We start from the raw sequence: 21005 nt of genomic DNA on the forward strand, positions 1-21005 counted from the left end.
AAATACGACATGTAAGGGTAAATTTAGTAAGTAGAGGATTTAGCATGATAAAACAACTTCATATCTAATGAAGATAAGAACCTAAGGCCCTAAACGGTCAAATTTCTACAAATAAGCCCGAGCACGTACTCGTCACCTCGCGTACACGACCTTCACATGACACAATTAGCACAAACGACTCAAATCCTAAGGGGTAATTCCCCCACACAAGGTTAGGCAAGATACTTACCTCGAAGAAGCTAGACTGTTACTCTAAAATGACCTTCTCGAGTCAAACAACCTCCGGACGGCTCAAATATAGCCAAAATAACTTCAAATCATAAATAAAACTCATAGGAAACGATTCCAGATAATAAAGCTTCAATCTTTAACAAAAACTAAAAAGTCAACCCAAAAGTCAATTTCGGGCCCGCACCTCGAAACCTTACAAAATTCGAACACACATTTAATTATGAGTTCAACCATACTAATTTCATCCAATTCCGGCTCCGAATCGATGTTCAAAACCCAATTATTCTCATTAGAAAAGTTTTTTGATAAAAACTCCCAATTCTCCAATCAAAACATAGATTAATTCAAAAATGAACTTCTGTAATCATATTAAAATACAAAAATTATAGTTATATACTGATCCCCATGAAAAGACGAGAAGAACGCCGCAAAAATTAATTGGAGCTCTAAAACTCAAGATATGCTCAAAATATTAAATAAACGCAATAAGATTTTTTAATACACAGGGAATTTCGCTTCCGTGCCCAAAACTCCGCACCTGTGGTGTGCCAGCTATATTGTCCGCATTTGCGGACCATTTTTCGCACCTGCGGGGTCGCAAGCAAATGCGGACTCAACTCCGCATCTGCGAAGCACCAACTCTTTTCTCCGACACCAAAATGAGCATAACTCCCCCATACGATGTCCAAATTCGACGATTCTTTTTGTTATGACTCCGTAATTATGATACGGATCTAATGATTCAATAAAAACAGAAATTAGAGGTCATTTTTTAATTTGGTATCATTTATGCTTGAAGAAACAACGTCGAAACATAAAAAAACGAGCGCAACACAATCCAAACATATTTGAAACTCACCCGAGCCCCTCGGGACCCCGCCCGAACACACCAATAAGTCCCAAAATATAATGCGGACCTACTCGAGGACTCAAATCATATCAAACAACATTAAAACTACGAATCGCACCTCAAATCGAACTTAATGAATTTATGAACTTTCAACTTCTACAACTCGCGCCGAAACATATCAAATCAACCCGGAATGATGTTAAATTTTGCATGCAAGTCTCAAATGAAATAACGGAGCTAATCTAACTCTTGAAATCGCAATCCAGGTCCGATGTCAACAAAGTCAACTCCCGATCAAACCTCTTAACCTTCCAAAACTTCAACTTTCCAATTTTTCCCAAAATGCTTCAAATTATCCTATGGCCCTCCAAATCCAAATTTGGACGCACGCCTAAGTCCAAAATCACCATACTAATCTATTGGAATCTTGAAAAAGCCATTTCGGATTCGTTTACACAAAAGTCAAACTCCTGTCAACTCTTACCATTTAAGCGTTTAAATCAAGAATTCTTCTTCCAAATTGATCCTGAATCATCTAAAATCCGAACTCGACCACACATGCTAGTCATAATATATAATACGAAGTTGCTCAAGACCTTAAGCCACCGAAAGGGATGATAATTCTCAAAATGATCGGTCAGGTCGTTACAAATATATGTGAGACCTTTAATGCTTGGATACTTGCAGCTAGACATAAGACAGTCATCACAATGTTGGAGGAAATCAGAGTGAAGATGAAGGAGAGAATAGGAAAGTTGAGGGAGTTTGCAGATACATGGATATGTGATATATCCCCAATTGCTATGAAAGTGTACCAGGATAACATGGCCCAGTCTATGAGGTGTACAATAAAATGGAATGGTGAATATGGCTATGAGGTTGAGGATACCTCATTAAGATTGGTATTGAAGCATTGTGTGAATATGCAAACCTAGACTTGTACCTGCAGGTCATGGATGCTGAAGGGTATCCCTTGTGCTCATGCAATTGTTGTTATGCACTTCAAGAACATTGAGCCAATTAACTATATATCCCATTGGCCAGACATGCAGATGTGGCCAACATCTACCAATCCACCAATTGAACCCCCACCAATTAAAAAGATGCATGGCAGACCAAAGAAAAAGAGAAGAAGAGAATAAACTGAACATCTTAAGTCTCGCAAGCTTTCAAGAAGGGGTATGGAGATGACATGTTCAAACTGTGGTGGCTATGGACACAACAAAAGGAGCTGCCCTAAGAAACCAAGGCCTACATATTCTACTCCTACAAATGCTTCTTATAGAGGAAGAAGTGGAGGAAGAGGAACAGGAACAGGAACAACTGCTCCAACACCTTCAACTTTAACTACATCTGCCCCTGCTGCTGTTGGCAGAGGAAGAGGAACTGGTAGAGGTAGAAGAAGTAATACACCTTCAGCTTCAACTACTTTTTTTCCCTGGAAGAGGAAGAGGAATTGGTAGAGGTAGTGGAAGAGGAACTAGAAGTTCTGGGTTTGGACTGTTTCAATCAAGTTGCGGGTTCACAAGTTTTTTTGTAAGTACTTCAAACTTAAGTTTATGTCTTGTTTGGTTTAACTACTTTACTAAATACTTTATTGTTTTGGCAGTCTGGTGAAGGTAAACCAAGAGTTGTTTTTCATGGTGGTGAAAAGGGATTCTCAGCAGATATTCATGAATGTGCATACAAGCCAACAAGTGGAGTAAAATGGAATGGTAGACCGACCATTACTAGAAGACAACTTGAAAGAACTATTGCATCCCATTCTAGAACTGCTGCATCTCATTCCAATCTAAGTCAAGCAAGTTCATCATCCCAGTCATCCAAGAATAACTATATGTAGTTGTGTATTGAATATTGTTATTGTAAAACACTGTTAAGTTATTTTGGAACTGTTATTAGGTTATTTTGGAACTGTTGTTAAGTGGTGTATTGAATATTTTTATTTTGTTAAGGCAGGCTATTGTTATTTTGGTATGCTGTTAAGATGTCAACCTATATTTTTGTTAAGGTAGACTGCTATTAGGTGACTGTAATGAACATCTTTACTCTATGATGCTATGTGTTTTAAATTAAAAAAATTTGGGCAGATTCATCTCTTTAGTGTTACCACTTTAGTATTTCAGCATTTGAGCTGTATTTTAGGCAGCAATTTCAACCACTGTTTAACTTTGTAAGGAGTGTATTATCTGCATTTTGCCCTGAAAATTTCTAGGCAGATTAATCTCTTTAGTATTACCACTTCAGTATTTAAACATTTGAGCTGTATTTTAGGCAGCAATTTCAGCCACTATTTAACTGTATAAGCACTGTATTATCTGTATTTTCAGCTCACATAGCAACAACCACAAACCAAACAACATTAATAGTTGCAAAAAAACTCATTCATTTCTAACAAAGGGATACAAAATCCACCAAAAAAGCTTCATTCATTGTCTTACATTATATAACAATCTTTAGACTACCAAACACAATCAACTTCAATATAATTACAATTAAAATCAACACACAAAATCTCCTCCAATTTCTTTGATTCATATTTTCCTTCAATAATGCATCGAGCACCCTCTTCTTCTTAAGCAGCCCAAAAATCATAATTTTCAAGTGCTCTGGAGTTGGGGGATCAAACCACACAAAAGAAATTATATCCTGAGCGATTGTCCCTCTAAAAATCGAAAAGAAAAATTATTAAGAAATATAAAATCGATTATAAAAGTACAATTGATATTTACCTCATAAAATGGACATCCGTAAAATCGACGACCAAGATTATCAACACTCCATGACTGTGTCACCACAGCTTCTTCACCACAATAACAAAATTTTCTCAAATTATGCATTTTCCCTAACCCTAAAATTGAACCATAGAAATTATAATGTCGAAAAAGAGAAGGAAGAAGTAGAAGAACATGGTAATATTGACAAAGAAGAACATGGTAATATTGACAACAGAAAATCGCATAAGAAGATGTCAAGAAGAAGAAATTTTCTGCAACTTTCGAGCTTTCAAGGAGGAAAAAGAAGGCAAAAACGGGTCCAATTTGAGAAGAAATAGGTTGAGGACCCTTTTATTTGTTTAAAAATGGTTGTTGGGATTTGTTTCTTGTTGTTGATTTAAGTGAGAAATTGTCTACTTCTACTTTTCACGTGCTTCTACCGTTTTGTGTTACACACGCTTAGACCTGGTCAAAGGAGATGTGTACTAAATACACTTTAGGAAGGTTGCATGTGTAATATTATTATCGTCCACAGAAAGTGTGTAAGAAGGATTTGGGCCGTAGGTGAGGTGACAACTTATGTATTTTGCCTTTTAAGCAATTTTTACCTTATTTTAAGCACCTTTTAACTTTACTAAACACTCAAAAAAACTAAAAAGAGCTTAAAAGCTGATTTGATCAGCTTAAAAGCCAATCCAAACATCCCCTAAATCAGAAAGATGTTATTCAATTTTAGAAAAATAAGAGCTTTGTGTTTCCTTGTCGCAAATAATTAAGAGAGTACTGGGAAGTGGGAACTTAAACATCGTTAAATAATAGTAATCCATTGTTCTTTTTTATTTTTTAGAAAACTCTAACAATGACTAACCTATTTTGACTGTTAATTTCAGATTAAGGTTTTAGTATCTCATTTAAAAGATGAACGAAATATTGTTTTTCGAACTCCAAAGATTTGAGAGATAAAATTACATTTATTAATCACGTCAAGAGAATAATACTAGCTATTGACATCAGTGGGATATATAATATCATGACAAAAGGATAACAATAGGAAAAAAAAGTAAGATCTTCATAAACTGTATCTTCCAAAATAGAAAATTGCACCGGTTACAACTGTATTATAAAACTCAACTATACTATTTTGAGTAGTCTAAAATAGTATACAATACACATAAACAATATAAACTTCTTGATAAAGTAACTATTTTTTCTTTAATGATTCAAATTATACCTTGGGAGATTTTGATGTTTATTTTCTTCATTGACAAATGCAACCACAACATCAAATTTACCTTTGATATCAAATCCCTCGCTCTCTTTGTCTTCTTTGTAGCCTTTCATAAGAAATGACTATCAAAACAAGACTACAAGTCTCAACAAGCGAAAGATTATTTGTGTTCTTGACACACCTATGTAAAAATTCTCATATATTGATGGATAGAATACCAAAATTTTAAAAATAATTTGCAGGTCAGAACACATCATATAAGAAATAAATTGCACTGGGTATAACTGTAAGATAGATCTATTAGCTATCCTCCACAAAAATCCATGGTTGAAAGCTCAATCTCTGCTCTTGACACCGTGGATGAAGTTCTCTCTCCTTTTCATACTGATCTTTTCATTTGGGTTGGGATAAATGTCATTTGAAATCAGTAGGGGCCTATTTATTGGAAGAAGATAATGTGAAAGGAATCTTTTTGAAATTTAAACCGTTTCAGAAGACTACAAAGATTTTAAGTACAACTCAACAATAAGTAATTTTTTGAAATTTTTTTGTGATCCAAAATAAGGGATCTTTGTCGGATTTTAAAATGAATTAATTATTTTTTTTATAATATTCTTGGAGTAAATAGTGTTGGAGTATGTGTTAGGACTGTTTATATGAAGAGATAAATTAAGGTTAATATAATTAATTTTATTATTAATTAATATTAAAAAATGAATTTATATAAAAATAATAAAAAAATTACTTATTGTGAATCGAATGATTAATATTTAAATTTGGGAAAAAGAAGGTTCAAGAAACTAAGACTTATTAGGGCAACAACATGATATTACCCATGCTTATCGTTGCGCCCGCCGCCGGGTTTCAAACAAAATTTCGTATGGGAAAATGCCAAAAGCTGACCTAGCTTAATGTATAAATTTTTTAATTTTCACTCTGCTACTACTCCTTTATTACACCAAGTAAATAGAAATTGTGTATGGGTCAAAAATTATCTTTGACGCGATCAAACATTGTTAACGTTAAAGTGACACTCGCAGACTGCCACATGATATTAGTACGACTTTAATAAAAATCTGCCAAAGGTCGAAGTGGTCCATGAAGCGACGAAGACTGCGGTCAAAGAGTCAGCGAAGATCAAGGTCGGGGAGTCGTCATAGATCAAGTTCGAGGTCGAGCATCTTAGAAACAGTTATAACATGTAGTTTTAAGATAAGACATAAAAGAGAATATTCTACTGGATATTCTAGGGACATAAGATATTCACTTGTAAGAAAACACGTTGAATTTATAGAGAGAATCTGGCCATATTGCAAGCATATGAAAATAACATTTTTACTAAGATTCTTGTCTAACTTTTTCACTTGATCCAAGAACAACCTGAGTGTTCAAAGGCTCATCAATCATTCATCATTTTGAGAAAGAATATCCATATATCCCACCCATTTTCGGGTGACACACGTTATTATTTACTTAAATGCCATTCATTGCTATTTATTATTATTTAATGTTATCTCCCACCTTTTTTGATCATTAAATATTGTCAGTGTTGCTCACATTTACTGTCATTCGGTCAAATATATACTATCTGCCACAAAATCGATAATGTTGTCTTTCGGATATTAATATTAGCTAAGATTGACTCTATTTTACTTAAATCTAATTGGTTGAACCCGGATCTAAATTTTGGGTCAAACAGTTTGGCGCCGTCTATGGGGATTTCTTAGTTTTCTTTAGATCTACAACTCACGTGAGTTGCTAACCTAACAAACCGCAAGGTTTTTCTCTTTCTTTGCACATACGGATACTTACATGGAAGGTAACTAAGGAGATAGGACGAAAGTGACAGGTGACTTCCATGGCAACCTCATGAACGCTATTAACGAGAGCTGTGAAACACTAGGTGATGACGTGATGCCCACTGTCTCTCCCAGGCGCGAGAGGTCGCCTCCTCCCATTGTCGCATAACAAAACCAAATGGAAAAGGGGCCTCCACGTCCACAGGAGAAGGGACGCCACCGGCCATGAAAAAGCTCCTCGAAGCGTAGTTGACCGATACACTAGTAAGTGTGCTCAACAAACCTACTCTATGCACGACCATAGAGACGTAAGAACCCACACATTGCAATGAGCAGACGATCAGGGCGACCGACCAGACCCTCCAATACTAGGTACAACTCACAATATTACTAACAATACAGGTGACAGTGTCCTCGCCGCTGTTCTAAAGAGGATAGAAGAGATGGAGAATGAAAATAAAATGCTCAGACATCAAATGAAAGAACACCAAGAACGATTCGACAAGATACTGGGTGCCCCTAAGCAAACCCACGTGCCATACCAAAGACCTTCAAAATGCCGATGTATCTCAAGATATATGGCAGAACGACTGACCCCGAAGATCACGTGACTCATTACGTCAGCGCCATGAAGGGCAACGACCTCACCAAGGAACAAGTGTCTTCTATTTTGCTGAAGAAATTTGGCGAAACCCTCACAGAAGGGGAATTAACATGGTATTCACAACTACCAACTCGCTCCATAGAAACCTTCAAAGAAATGGCTGATAAGTTCGTAACGGCGCATGCTAGGGCCAAGAAAGCCGAAACAAAAGTAAATGACATCTTCACCAAAAGGATGTCGTGCTCAGAATGTTGAAGCAGATGACCTTGCCAACTTGGCTGCAACCACCAAAAGGATCACGAGCGGGGATATAAGAGTAGTCCACCTCCTCAACTCGTCGATGGACCAAATCGAGGTAAGGTTTGTAAGTTTAACTTAGGATTGGCGCAATCATATTATCGCCTACTTGTAGGATGGCACACTCCCAAACGACAAAAAAGAAGCCAAAAAACTAAGAATGCAGCCAGTCACATACAACCTCCTCCACAACGACCTATACAAGAGGACATACGACGGCCCTCTAGAGAAATGTTCAGGCCCAAACCAAACCTGGCGCGTCCTCTAAGAAGTCCATGAAGGTCATTGTGGCGCTCACTCCGGTGATTGAGCGCTCGTTAAAAGTCTCATACAGGCAGGATACTACTGGCCCACCATGAAAAAAAACGCCTCAGAATTTGTGAAGAAATGTGAATAATGTCAGAAATATGCCCCAATAATTCATCAAGCAGGCGATCATCTCCACTCAGTTACCTCTCCATGGTCGTTCATCAAGTAGGGAATGGACATCGTGCCCCCCCCCCCCCAGCAAGGCGAGGTAATGTACGATTTCTTTTAGTTTTAACTGACTATTTCTCTAAATGGGTGGAAGCAGGAACGTTCACCCAAATACGCGAACAAGAGGTAATCACCTTCATATGGAAAACATCATCTGCCGATTCGGCCTACCCAAAGAGATCAGTTGCGACAACGGACCCCAGTTTACAGGAAAGAAACCCCTGAATTCTTCGATAAATGGCATATTAAGAGAATACTTTCAACCTCGTATCACCCGGCAGGTAATTGGCAGGCAGAATCCTCCAGCAAATCAATATTAAACATCATGAAGAAAAAGCTCGAAGATGCCAAGAGACTGTGGCTGGAAATACTCCTAGAAGTATAATGGGCATATAGAACCACCCTGAAGACTAGCACAGGAGAGACGCCTTACTCTCTAGTCTACAGAACTGAAGCAGTCATACCCATCGAAGTCGGAGAACCCAACCTAAGGTATTCCCACGAAAGAGGTACTAGCAATAACGAGAGTAGAAGGCAAGAGCTTGATGAGATCGACGAACGAAGAGATATGGCGTACATAAGAATGGTCGCTCAAAAGCAACAAGTAGAACGTTACTACAACAAGATGGAAAAGGTCCGGCCGCTCAAAGTTGGAGACTACATACTCAAAGACAAAACCCAAGCTAGCAGAGATCCACGGGAAGGCAAACTGGGAACAAATTAGGAAGGCCTGTACAAAATTACAACCAAAGCAAATAAGGGTTCGTTCCAACTAGAGATAATGGAAGGAAAACAATTACCAAACAATTGGAACATCAGCCACCTCAAATGTCACGACCCAAACCGATGGGCCGCGACGGGCACCCGGTACACTTACTCAACCGAGTACCAACGTAACGTATCTTTTCGTATCATACTATCATAGATAACTGAGCCGGAGAGGCTGTCGTGAAATAAGTAGAATACAACATGAAATACCAATTTATACATAAAACATACGGCCATAAGACCAAAATTTCACTGAACATAGGCCGACAAGGCCGTACAATCTTTCACGCACATGACATATGTCTACAAGTCTCTAAGGATACATAAATGTCATAAAGGTCGGTATAGAATCCCGCCATACCAATCAACACATATCCTAATCATACTGACCAATAGCAACTCCGGAGAAAATGGAGCGCACCAACATCTTCCACTGAGCTGATAGCCTACTTGGAGGACTCTCGACCTGTCTATCGGGACCTGCGGGCATGAAACGCAACGTCCCCAGGCAAAAAGGACGTCAGTACAAATAATGTACCAAGTATGTAAGGAAAGAAAATCAGTAAACAATAGACATGAGAGAAATATGAAGTAAAAGATTCGACATGTATGTCTGAATAACTCTGTGAATCATTTCATATTTATAATGTCATGCATATGCGTATAAATGTCATACCATGCATTAGTATATGCGTTCATAATATCATCAAGCCTCTAAGGGCATCCCATCATATCATCTCGGCCACTATGGGAAAATCATCAACGTATACCAGCTAATCATGTGGTGGTGCGCATATAACACCGTAACCTTTTCCCATATCCCATATACATATAATATACGCGTATATAATGCCATCTGGTCATGGGTCAATGTACATGTATAAATGCATGAAATGCATAAGAAATACATTAATAAGATTTTTCGTAGTGTCATAAAATCAATATGCCTTTCGGATAAACTTTATTAAATACGTATTTTTCTGAGACCCATGAACAGAAGAAATAATAATAATTCTCATTGGGAATCAAGAATATAGACACCCCTAGTACTTTCATTAATAGAGTCATTTATGAAAATTGTGCATTTACTCATTTCGTTTGTATCGTATGGATCATGCCAAAAAGAAAGAAGGGATAGCCTTAACATACCTGAACCGATTCTCTTTTGCGAAAATACGTAACGGCGGATCAAGATAGGGAAAAATCCGTATGATATTCTTGAGAAAGATTATACCGGGCTTTCTTTGAATTAGCATTTTACGTTGGACCTTGTAGCATTTTAGAGAATTTCACGTTGGACCTTGTAGCATCATCCCTTCAGAATTTCATGTTGGGCCTTGTAGCATTTCATGTTGGACATTGTCATTTCTCTTTAATAATGTAGGAAGATGGTTCCTTTTATCAAAGAGAGTGGCCCCCACTTTGTATGGTGACTAAGCCAACTAAGCTCACTAATTTGCCACCTTAAAGTGTGACTTAAGAGTCACTTATTACCTACTCCCTTGGCTGCCATGTTGAGGCATTTTAAGCTTACCCATAATTTTAATTAATTATTCACTAATCTCTTGATTAACTTGTTAATCTCCCATTAACCAATAATTATCCAATTATCTATATAATCAAGAATTATCTCAGTTACTCAAAATACTACTCACTTTTAACACACTTTATACATCTTGCTATAATGGTCATGTAGTATCTTGTATGGCATTAGTCCATAAATACGGGGTATTATAGCTCGGACCGTATTTTATCCCAAAATATCAAACTTCGACAAAACTCATTTTCTTTGATTTGCTTACCCTCTCACCTTCACGAAATTACTTATCACTTGTTTGAAATAGCATAATATTTATAATTCCAAAATAATCTCATTCCCGAACTTACTTCGATTAACTTACGACGAAACTTTAACGTACAAAAATGCGGGATGCAACATCTCATTTCCGATCTTTCACCAATTTATTTATGGCGTACTTTCACGTACAAAAACAAAATATGGGGTGTAACATCAAATACTTTAACTCCTAAAAGGAAGAAGCGCCCCCAAGTAGTACTCTTTTTCCCTCACTCGAGTTTTGTCCCATTAGGGTTTTCTCAAGGAGGTTTTTAACGAGGCAACGAAAGGGACACTTCGAGTCGAAGTATGCGAAGGAGGGTCTGTTATCTCTTTCATTTCCTGACTCCTCAATACTACCCAAGTCAAACAGTGAAGGGAATAGATAGACTAAGACTAGGACTGGAACGTCAGCCAACGCCCAAAGTTTGTAACTTTTTCCAATCATGTAATCAGAGCAACAACGTCAAAGTAATAGAAACTTACTGTTATCAAAAACCATAAGGATAAGTTCGACCCAGCTCAAACAACACCTATCGGCCCTCGGCCGCACCTTAACAAAAGGTTAAGTTCGACCTAGCTCGAACAACACCTATCGGCTCTCGGCCGCACCTTAACAAAAGGTTAAGTTCGACCCAGCTTGAACAACACCTATTAGCCCTCGGCCGCACCTTAACAAAAGGTTAAGTTCGACCCAGCTCGAACAATACCTATCGGCCCTCGGTCGCACCTTAATAAAAGGTTAAATTTGACCTAGCTCGAACAACACCTATCGTCTCTCGACCGCACCTTAATAAAAGGTCAAGTTCGACCCAGATCGAACAACATCTATCGGCCTTCGGTGCACCTTAATAAAAGGCCGAGTTTGTCCCAGCTCGAACAACAGATATCGGCCCTCGGCCGTACCATTAACAAAAGGTTTAAAATTCAACCAAGTTCGAATAACACCTATCAGTCCTGGGCCGCGATTTAATAAGAGGTTAAAATTCGACCAAGTTCTAATAACACTCATCAGCCCTCGGCCCTCGGCCCTCGGCCCTCGTCCCTCGGCCACGTTTCGATGGAAGGTTAAATTTAACCAAACGAGAAGCGAAGTCCGACCAAATTCAAACTTAACCGATTGATCCTTAAACATACTCGATCTATACGGACAAAGAGATGATTCAGCCTATAGCTATTCAACCCAAAGAATACGACCAGTTAGAGGATGACATCAAAAATACAAAGGAGCAAAACACGCAAGTACAAAAACAAATCACGACAAATAAGAAAGGCACAAATGGAAGCAAAAATCAGCTTTGATATTTATAGACAAGGTTTTTTACAAAGGCTTTTGGAAAAGCAAGCAGAAGTACACAAAGTGATAAAAACAAACTACTATTGGCCATCGCCATCACGATCCACAACATCCTTACCGGCCCAATCCTCAATAACGTCGCTTTCCTGACTGTCAACGAAATCACCGCCCCAATCTTCAGCGCCCTCTCCATCCTCACCTGGAGGGTAAATAGAATCATTTCAGGCCTCATCCTCAAGATGATCTGTATTCTCCTCCCCGTTCTTATATTCTTCGCCGGGGTGAGGCATAGCCCGGTCGTAACCATAAGCAATTCGAGCCTCGTGAGCCTTGACCCGAGCATCCTCAAGGGGCGCCCCAAAAACAGAGCCCTTCGCACGCAACTCACGAAGCACATCCAGTCGGGCCTCGGCATGAATCTATTCTTCATACAGCTCACATTGGACGTTGGGGAAGCCAGAAGTCATAGATAAAGAAGATCGTGCAAGAAGTTGGGCCTTCTCGGCCTCTAGAGCAGTAACTCGATCATAAAGATCGGAGGTCTCTTTTTCCAACTCCCCAATCCTTTCATCAAGTTTTTCCTCTTTAGCCCTCGCCATTGACATGTCATTTTCTCGCTTAGAACGGAGATTTCGGTTCGCTAATTCAAGAAACTCCACCATCCTTAGAGCCTCCGACCGAGCAATCTATGACTTATCGAGCTCCTCTTGCTTCTTGGTGACCTCACCACTAAGAGCCTCTGCCTTGAACTGGCACTCTTCAAGTTCACCTTGCAACTGGACCACTTGAGCTTGGAGATCGATGCATTGGGCCTCTATACCCCTACTAAGTTCAAGTTCCTCATCTTTTCTCCTCAATGTCCCTTCAAGGATGCTACATTTCTCTGTAACCTGCATCATCTCCTCGTCCCTCTTCTTTAAGTCCTCCCTCAGGACCTACACATCGCCGCCTTTGCGAAGCCGACACCGGAGCTCTCAGTACTTCCTAAGGCACGTGGTGTACTTGTCTTTCAGCTTCACGCAAATTTCTTTACGTCTCCTCTCCCGTCGAGCACTCTCAATCTCTAGAATAACCGTCTATAAAGCAAAGAAAAGGTGTTAGAACTTACAAAGAAACTAAGGCATAAGGAAAGGAACATACGATAGTCGTACTTACCCTGAGAGCGAGGCCATCAATATTATTTAACAGAGTACTGTCGTTTATCGTCTCGAGGGTCGTACCTGCAATCTCATAACAAAGAGGACCGAGGGAAGGTACTACTCCCTCGGTATTTACAAGTAGATTACTATCCATTAGGATCGTAATAGTCCTGGAACAGCTTTCCAACCTCACATCAAGTTGAGTAAGTCCCCCATCGATCATCCTCCATTCGTCCAGATCCATATTAGAGTCGGACCCGACGTCCTCTTCAGCAAAAATCTTCCCTTTGTCATCAGCAGATGAGGGGACATCTACTGCAGCCCTAGAAGTCATCTTACCTCGGAAGTGCGAAGCCGTCGTCGGGCATCCCATCTTCAACCGTCTTCCCCGCGGGATGCACCAATACATCCACATTTGTCTCCTCCAAATACGGGACCTCAGAGTCCACCCCAGTGCTCTCTCAAACATGCACTGTGGTCGTCTCTCAAAGAACGAAGTTGCCTTCTTCTAAGTCGACGACTACCAGCCTTTCTCCTCCTGTATCTATGGCTCTCCTCTTACGAGGAATTAGACCACAATCCTCAGGAGAGAGATCATCGTCCTCATCAATCAATGAAAAGAATTGAGGAGCGAAAGCAGCGAACGGAACGAAGGTAGGTTTTTGGACTGCGGTAGCCGGGGGAGGGGTCGATACAGAAGGGGAGATAGTCGCAATAGGGGCAGACGCCAGAGGTGCAGCAGCCTTCCTCTGAAAGGATAGCACCGGTGCCCGGCTCCTTCGAGAAGAACCCCTGCCTAAGAAAGAGACAAACGTTGAAGTTAGTAAAATGAATTAGCATACAACAAAAAATGAAATGACCACTGCCAAATAGAAGAAGTTACATGTCGAAGGAAGAACCGGTTTGAACTTCTTGATGAAGCTCGGCTAGTGGTGGATTCCTACGACGTGGGGGAAAATTTGCTCGACCCAGTCAGAAATGCGCGTGACTAAAAGGGGAGGCTGATTGTTGGCTGCAAGAAAATGAGAGTCCTTCAACTAATTCTGAGCAAATAAAAGAACGCAATTAAAAATCGGGCACTTACGTGTGTAATTCCAAGCCTCAGGAAAGCCATCGGCATTAGCCACAACGTCCTCAGTCGTGACGTAGAAGAAATTGAGCCGGAATTGGCGACTGGCCTAATCGTTTGTCTTCACCACCAAGCATTTGCCTCCATGATGGCGAAAATTCAGCATTGTTCCCATATAGAAGCTAGGGGCGAAGAGATATACCAAATAATGCAGCGTCAGTTCGACCCCAGCCAGCTTAGCAAGTTTGGTCAACATTCTAATATTCTTGTAGACGTATGGCGCACACTGAGCAGGGTAGACGCCGTAGTGACGATAAAATTCCTCCACCAATGGAAGGAGGTGGAAAGAATAACCGATAAGGGAGGGATATGCGTATAGAGCACAATATCTAGGGCCATGAACCTGCACCACGTCCCTACCAGCCGGGATCAGTTCGACGTGATTTGGAAGGCCGAACTTGGCCTTGAGTTCCGCCAATTCTTTAGACGTCATCGTCAATAAGAAAATCCCGGGAGCAGCGTTTGGTGATCAGGTGAGGTCAGACCTAATATCGGGATTGCAAGGGATTATTTCCTCCACTGACAGGAATGCTTCATCCTCAACAATAGCAGAAACACCCTCCCCATGGGAAGGAAACACAACTGCCAAAGGAGTAATGCGGCTCCCTTCACCAGCGTCTGAGGGTAAGCTGGACATGATTTAAAGTGATGAAGAAAAATAACAAATGGAAAAAATAGGGATGATGTAGGGAAACAAAATAAGGAAATGAAGTTCAAAGAAGCGAAATACTGAGAATAAGGTTGGTGTACTAAAAAGATAAGAAGAAACAAACTAAAAATTCAGGTTCAAGAATCCCTATTTATAGAGATCATGGCACTAGATGCAAAAACGACTCGTCATAATTGGCAACGGAATCGAAACGGCAAATCCAATCAAGGGTCACACATGAATTGAAGCTGCGCATCGAGAAAATATGTCATAATGACGCATGATGTCCATGACATCATTCTCACCCATGTACAAGATAACTCCAATAAATCACTCGGGAAAATTGAGGCATTTGAAATATATGGCCCATAAAGGGCCATGTTGCCTATTCATCACAATGACTATGACCCTTATAGCTTACTCGATAAGTTTGACCACGAACGACATTATTCGCTCATTAAGCTCACCTACAAGGACGACCTCAATAAGTAGAGGGACTAACTGTATGGATCAAAAATTATTTTTGACATGATCAAACCCTGTTAACATTAAAGAGGAACTCGCAAACTGCCACATGATATCAGTACGACTTTAATAAAGACCTGCCCAAGGTCGAAGTGGTCCATGACGCGATGAAGGTTGCGGTCGAAGAGTCAGCGAAGATCAAGATTGGGGAATCGTCATAGATCAAGTTCGAGGTTGAGCATCTTAGACATAGTTATAACGACCAGTTTTAAGATAGGACATAAAAGAGAATATTCTAGTAAATATTCTCTGCATCTGTACTACTAGAGTTTTTAGCAATATGTTCCCAATAAATAGAAAGAGACGCAATGATAGAGGACATAAGATATTCACTTGTAAGAAAACACATTGACTTTATAGAGAGAATCTGGCGATATTGCAAGCATATGAAAATAATCTTTTTACTAAGATTCTTGTCTAACTTTTTCACTTGATCCAAAAATAACATGAGTGTTCAAAGGCTCATCAATCATTTATCATTATCAAAAATAATATCTCACCCATTTTCGGGTGACTCACACGTTCTTATTTACTTAAATGTCATTCATTGTTATTTATTATTATCTAATGTTATCTCTCACCTTTTTGGATCATTGAATATTATTAGTATTGCTTACATTTACTGTTATTCGGTCAAATATATATACTATTTGCCACAAAATCAATAATCTTATCTTTCGGATATAAATATTAGCTAAGATTGACTCTATTTTACTTAGATCCAATTGGTTGAACCCGGATCTAAATTTTGGATCAAACAAATTGTGTAACTAAAATCACTTAAAATATCACATAATTTAGTCTAAGTATTAAAGAAAATGCCTCATACATCTCCTCCTAGTGACTTTTTGTGATATGTAGGTAGTTCAGTAATTTTTTTGTTATAAAAAAAACACTTCTTCTTTTTTAATTTATGTGACACCTTTTTGTTTTTGGAGATTCAAACCTTTTTATTTTGACAATACATTTGGACATAGAATTTTTTAATTTTTTCAAATAAAATTTACACATAGGAAACTACGTAAAAAAAAATACTATAAGTCATAATAAATAATAATTTAAAATATTTAACAAGCATACAAAAAATTACGGTCAAATATGTGGTTACAAATAATTCAGCTATAATAATAGAAATTAGACGTAATACGATTTTAAATAGAAAACTTTCAATCATTTTAATTTGTTTGAAAGGAGAAAAAAAGAAAGTAATATTGATACCCAATTCCTGCAAATAAAGCAAAAATAACTCCCATAGAAAGTATATAACGAAAATGTGCAACCACATAATAAGTATCATATAGGGCAATGTTTATCACAGAATTAGTCATAACTATTTAAGTGAGTTCTCCTACGATGAACAAAAAGATAAACCCTATAGCAAATAATAAGTGCTTCATCCGTTCACTTTTAATTGTCCAATATATTAAAAATATATTTTTACTTTTACTTATCTATTTTAACGGTCTATTTTAACAAATAACGAGAAAGACAATTTTTTTCTCACCTCTCAAAACCTACTCATAATATAATTAAATACAGTACTTAAAATTTGAGTGGGACGGCTCAATTTGTCTCTTTAAAATATTGAAAACCCAATAATGCCCCTAGCTAGGGTTTTTTCAGGAGACACTTTATAAAAGGGGTTAGAGATGCAAAAGCCGTTAGTAGTTTCCTTTCTCAAGCCCAACCTATAGTTGCACCAGATGCAAGTTACGTTGTTCTTCCATTTCTGTGATTTGTCCAAAAGGAACCATTAAACTTGCACTGGGTACAACTGTAAGCAGGACTTGAGATTGACTTTCACCCCATGATCTAAGCTCAAAGAAAGATGTTAAGACTGAGTAAGTTACAGAACGAGTATGCCCAACACTTTTTCTTGAGCCGAGGTTCTTCGGAAATTAATTTTTCTACCGTCATAAGGTAGGAGTATATTTTATCCTCTCCAGACCCTACTTGCGAGATTACATTAGCTTTGTTGTTGTTGTTGTTGTTGTATATATTGTTCGAGTGAAGTATAAATTCAGTTAAGATTCGATGATTCTCCCCGGCTATGCAGCCTCACACGGGTAGAGTTTGGTATTCCTTTGTCGATGTTTGCTCAACGGATAAAAGTTACTCTAAGGATAACAAATTGATTTTCCTCTATTTATATGTCTAGATACCTTCCTTTTTCATTTATTTAATTGTTTCTTACAATACAATGAATTAAAATTAATTGATAAACTTGTTACAGCTTGCTGCAGGGTACAAGAAAGAAGCTGTCTTTGAGATAGACCTCAAGTACACAATCTAATCTTAAATGGGCAAATCTTTGTGTTTTGGAATCTAACCAGACATTCAATTTAATGACATCTCAATTGGTATTTACACGAATGTGTGAGTTCAACTATTATTGTCTTTTATTCTAATTTTGGAAAAGAAGAGAAAAAGGAGTTTATATCTGACATCGGTTTTTGAAATACTAATGTGGTAAAGAAGGTGTAACTTAATGAAAATTGTGTAGTTCACTCACTTTTGACTCAATTATACCGTTGTATTTATTTACTAAGTATTTATTTTGGCAGTCTTTCTGGAAAAAGAGAAACTTGCTCAGAATTTCTTGAATTTTATTTTGGAACTTGGGCAATAAGTTGTTGCTCAACGTGTCAAAGAAACTCCAATTGGTAATAAAAAGTACGGAAAAGGATCAAAGCTGTCCTTTTGCCGTACCAAATAGAACAATTATTTAACGTTGGTAGCATAATTGACCCCGCCGTGACTAAATGGGCTCATTCGCCGTGACTAAATGGGCTCATTCCTACCCTTCTCTGTGAGTTGCGGATCTAGAAATTGAAGTGTATGGGTTCCTATCGTAATTTTAAGTCAATATATTACAATAACCGAATTAAGGAACGAGTATCAATATCCAACATATATTTAGAAAATAACAAAACACTTAAAGATAACATATGAATATAAACATTATCATTACAATTGTACTCGGACAACTTGTCATGTTTTGAAAACGATCAATGATCGTATCATTAGGTACACTTTCAAATACTTCATCCTCTATATAACAAACTAAACAATCATTAAAAAATTCATCACCAATTTTGCTTCGCAAGTCATTTTTAACGTACTTCATCGAAGAAAAAGCTCTTTCTACCGTTTGCAGTAGCGACAGACAATATCATACTTAACTTCACAAGCAAATAAACAAGTCTCCAAGTCATGTGCAAATTTGTTTTAACCAATGTCTTTGAAAGATCTCCAAGTCTTTTCAAGTTAGAGAATTCATTGCCTGCCTCTCACACATAGTCAATATAGATGTCAAGCTCAAAACTAAGATCCTCAAGCATAGAATCGGTCAACTCATTCGGGTAGTGTGTAGCAAGTTTCATAATCTTGTCTTTATCATAATTTGCAAAAGAATTATCTGGACTCAAACTAGCCATACCAAGAAGTAGATCAATATTCACTTTATTGAAACGATTGTTAAGCTCCGAAAGTTGCAAATCAATAATAGCATAGAAAACCTCTACACGCAAATGATAAGAATATGTAACACTTGATTTCTTACGCTTTGACTTTCCACGAACATAATTCATATCCATTTCGGGGATCATAATACCATGCTTGACACAAAATAAAGAGACGTCTCTTATCAAAGAATTCCATCTAGAATCTATCATATCGCAATTGTCTCTTTGCGAAACCAACAAGCTTCATTGCACTTACAATATCTTGATCTTTTTTTTGCAAAGCCATATTTAAATCATATGTAAGTGCCAATACTTTCAACATTAAATGTAACACATACACAAAGTCATAGGATCTTATGTAATCCACTAGACTTTTTGCCATTGATCTCTCATGATAATTTGAACCGTCAATTGCAAGAACTCCAAGTACATGAACAATTGATGAGAATAAACTAATAAAATTACGCAATGTCTTAAAATGAGAACCCCACCGAGTATCACCTGCCCTTTGAAGTCCAAGTTCTTGATTTAAACCACTTCCTGTATGAACTTCACCAAGCACTAGTAGTTCCTCTAATTCTTTTACTTGATCATCTCGAAGCATCTCCCTACGATTAAAAGAACCCCCAACAATATTTAAAACATTTGCAAGAATATCAAAAAATTGTTCGGTCTCATAATTTTTTTTGCAACAGCTACAAGAGTCAATTGCAATTGATGAGGAAAACAATGTATGCAATATGCTGAAGGAGTATCATTCATAATCAAAGTTTTAAGACCATTAACTTCTCCCTGCATGTTACTAGCTCCATCATAACCTTGTTCCCGTATTTGAGATTTACTCAATGAATGTTCCAAAAGCAAAGAATAAATTGCTTCTTTTAATGACTTTGCAGATGTATCTTTAACATGAACAATGCTAAGGAATCGCTCAATAACTTTACCCTCTTTGTTGACATAACTTAAAATAAGCGCTATTTGTTCCTTATGAGAGACATCCTTAGACTCATCAACCAATATCTCAAAGTAATCCACGTTCAAGTCTTCAACAATTGTTTTCAATGTTTCTTTCGCACAAGAACTCACAATATTTTTTTGTATATTTGGACAAATCATAATGTCATTTTTTGGAGCATTTTCTAACACAACTTTCTTTACATCATCCTTCTTATTTGCATACCACTTTAAGAGATCCAATAAGTTGCCTCTTCTTGTAGAAGTTTCACGTTCACCGTGACCCCGAAAAGACATTCCTTCTTTCAAAAGATACCTTGCAACAACAATTGAGTCATTCAGGCGAACCCGATACTCACTTTCGTTTTCTCGGATTGCTTATTAAAAGATGTTAAAATAGATTGTGCTTGATTCGATAAATTTAGCATCATCTTGAAATACCGATTATGAATACTATTCACTTCACCCACATGTGCGTTAAACCTCTCTATACCTGAAGAGGTTTGCGGCTTGAAAAATCTCTTGATCATATCGAGTCTCACTAAAATGCCCTACAAATCATAAGACACAAATTAAATATTACAGATGAATATAAGAGGAAAATAGTTAAGAAATATTATTTTATATAATATAATATAAGAGAAAAATAGTTATAAAAAAAAAAGATGAAGGAAGGAGAGGACCTACAATGGATCACTGCTTGTCTTTGATAGGCAACAGAAGAAAAGTCAAGATTGAAGAAGAACGAAGGTCGAAGAACCAGTGGCTTGCAAGATTGAAGAAGAACGAAACCCTAACTCTTTTTTTTTTTGTTTTGGGGACATTTTGATGTGGTTGTTTCTTTTTAGGTTCACTTTAGTCATCTATTATTATTAAAAAAATAGACTAAAGTGGAAGTTGTACTAACTTGAAAGGGAGCAATATTTGTCTGTTTGATGTTTTTTCTTAGTGGAAGTACTGCTCAAAAACTTTGGTTTTTGTCTGTTTAATAAAAAGGACTTATGGGGACTCGAACTTGCATCAGCAAGAAGGGAAGCGGG

General features: G+C 37.8%; 3 protein-coding genes and 2 long non-coding RNA genes across 5 annotated transcripts; 1 reads left to right on the forward strand and 4 right to left on the reverse strand.

Moving 5' to 3' along the window:
* Positions 1 to 3466: 3466 nt before the first annotated feature.
* On the reverse strand, positions 3467 to 5432 carry LOC142180242 (uncharacterized). The gene is made up of 3 exons (XR_012708406.1): positions 5030 to 5432; positions 3814 to 3932; positions 3467 to 3746 (listed from the first exon to the last, which is right to left on the reverse strand). It is a non-coding gene; the product is annotated as an uncharacterized LOC142180242 (long non-coding RNA).
* Positions 5433 to 17229: 11797 nt separating this feature from the next.
* LOC107808251 (uncharacterized) lies at positions 17230 to 18105 on the forward strand. The gene is made up of 2 exons (XR_001653101.2): positions 17230 to 17467; positions 17781 to 18105. It is a non-coding gene; the product is annotated as an uncharacterized LOC107808251 (long non-coding RNA).
* Positions 18106 to 18837: 732 nt separating this feature from the next.
* Positions 18838 to 19143, reverse strand: LOC142180172 (uncharacterized). The gene has a single exon (XM_075251113.1). It carries the CDS (start codon positions 19141 to 19143, stop codon positions 18838 to 18840), a length of 306 nt encoding a protein of 101 aa, XP_075107214.1.
* A 64-nt stretch (positions 19144 to 19207) lies between these two features.
* Positions 19208 to 19615, reverse strand: LOC107808249 (uncharacterized). The gene has a single exon (XM_016632754.2). It carries the CDS (start codon positions 19613 to 19615, stop codon positions 19208 to 19210), a length of 408 nt encoding a protein of 135 aa, XP_016488240.2.
* Positions 19616 to 19647: 32 nt separating this feature from the next.
* On the reverse strand, positions 19648 to 20262 carry LOC142180173 (uncharacterized). Its single transcript, XM_075251114.1, has one exon. The coding sequence runs from the start codon at positions 20260 to 20262 to the stop codon at positions 19648 to 19650; it is 615 nt and encodes a 204-aa protein (XP_075107215.1).
* Positions 20263 to 21005: the final 743 nt, after the last annotated feature.

Source organism: Nicotiana tabacum, chromosome 4, assembly GCF_000715075.1.
Source record: "Nicotiana tabacum cultivar K326 chromosome 4, ASM71507v2, whole genome shotgun sequence".
NCBI lineage: Eukaryota > Viridiplantae > Streptophyta > Magnoliopsida > Solanales > Solanaceae > Nicotiana > Nicotiana tabacum.

Excerpts from the sequence above, each read along its gene's own strand:
- LOC142180172 (XM_075251113.1), bottom strand. The coding sequence starts at position 19,143 with ATGGATATGAATTATGTTCGTGGAAAGTCAAAGCGTAAGAAATCAAGT.
- LOC107808249 (XM_016632754.2), bottom strand. The coding sequence starts at position 19,615 with ATGCTTCGAGATGATCAAGTAAAAGAATTAGAGGAACTACTAGTGCTT.
- LOC142180173 (XM_075251114.1), bottom strand. The coding sequence starts at position 20,262 with ATGTCTTTTCGGGGTCACGGTGAACGTGAAACTTCTACAAGAAGAGGC.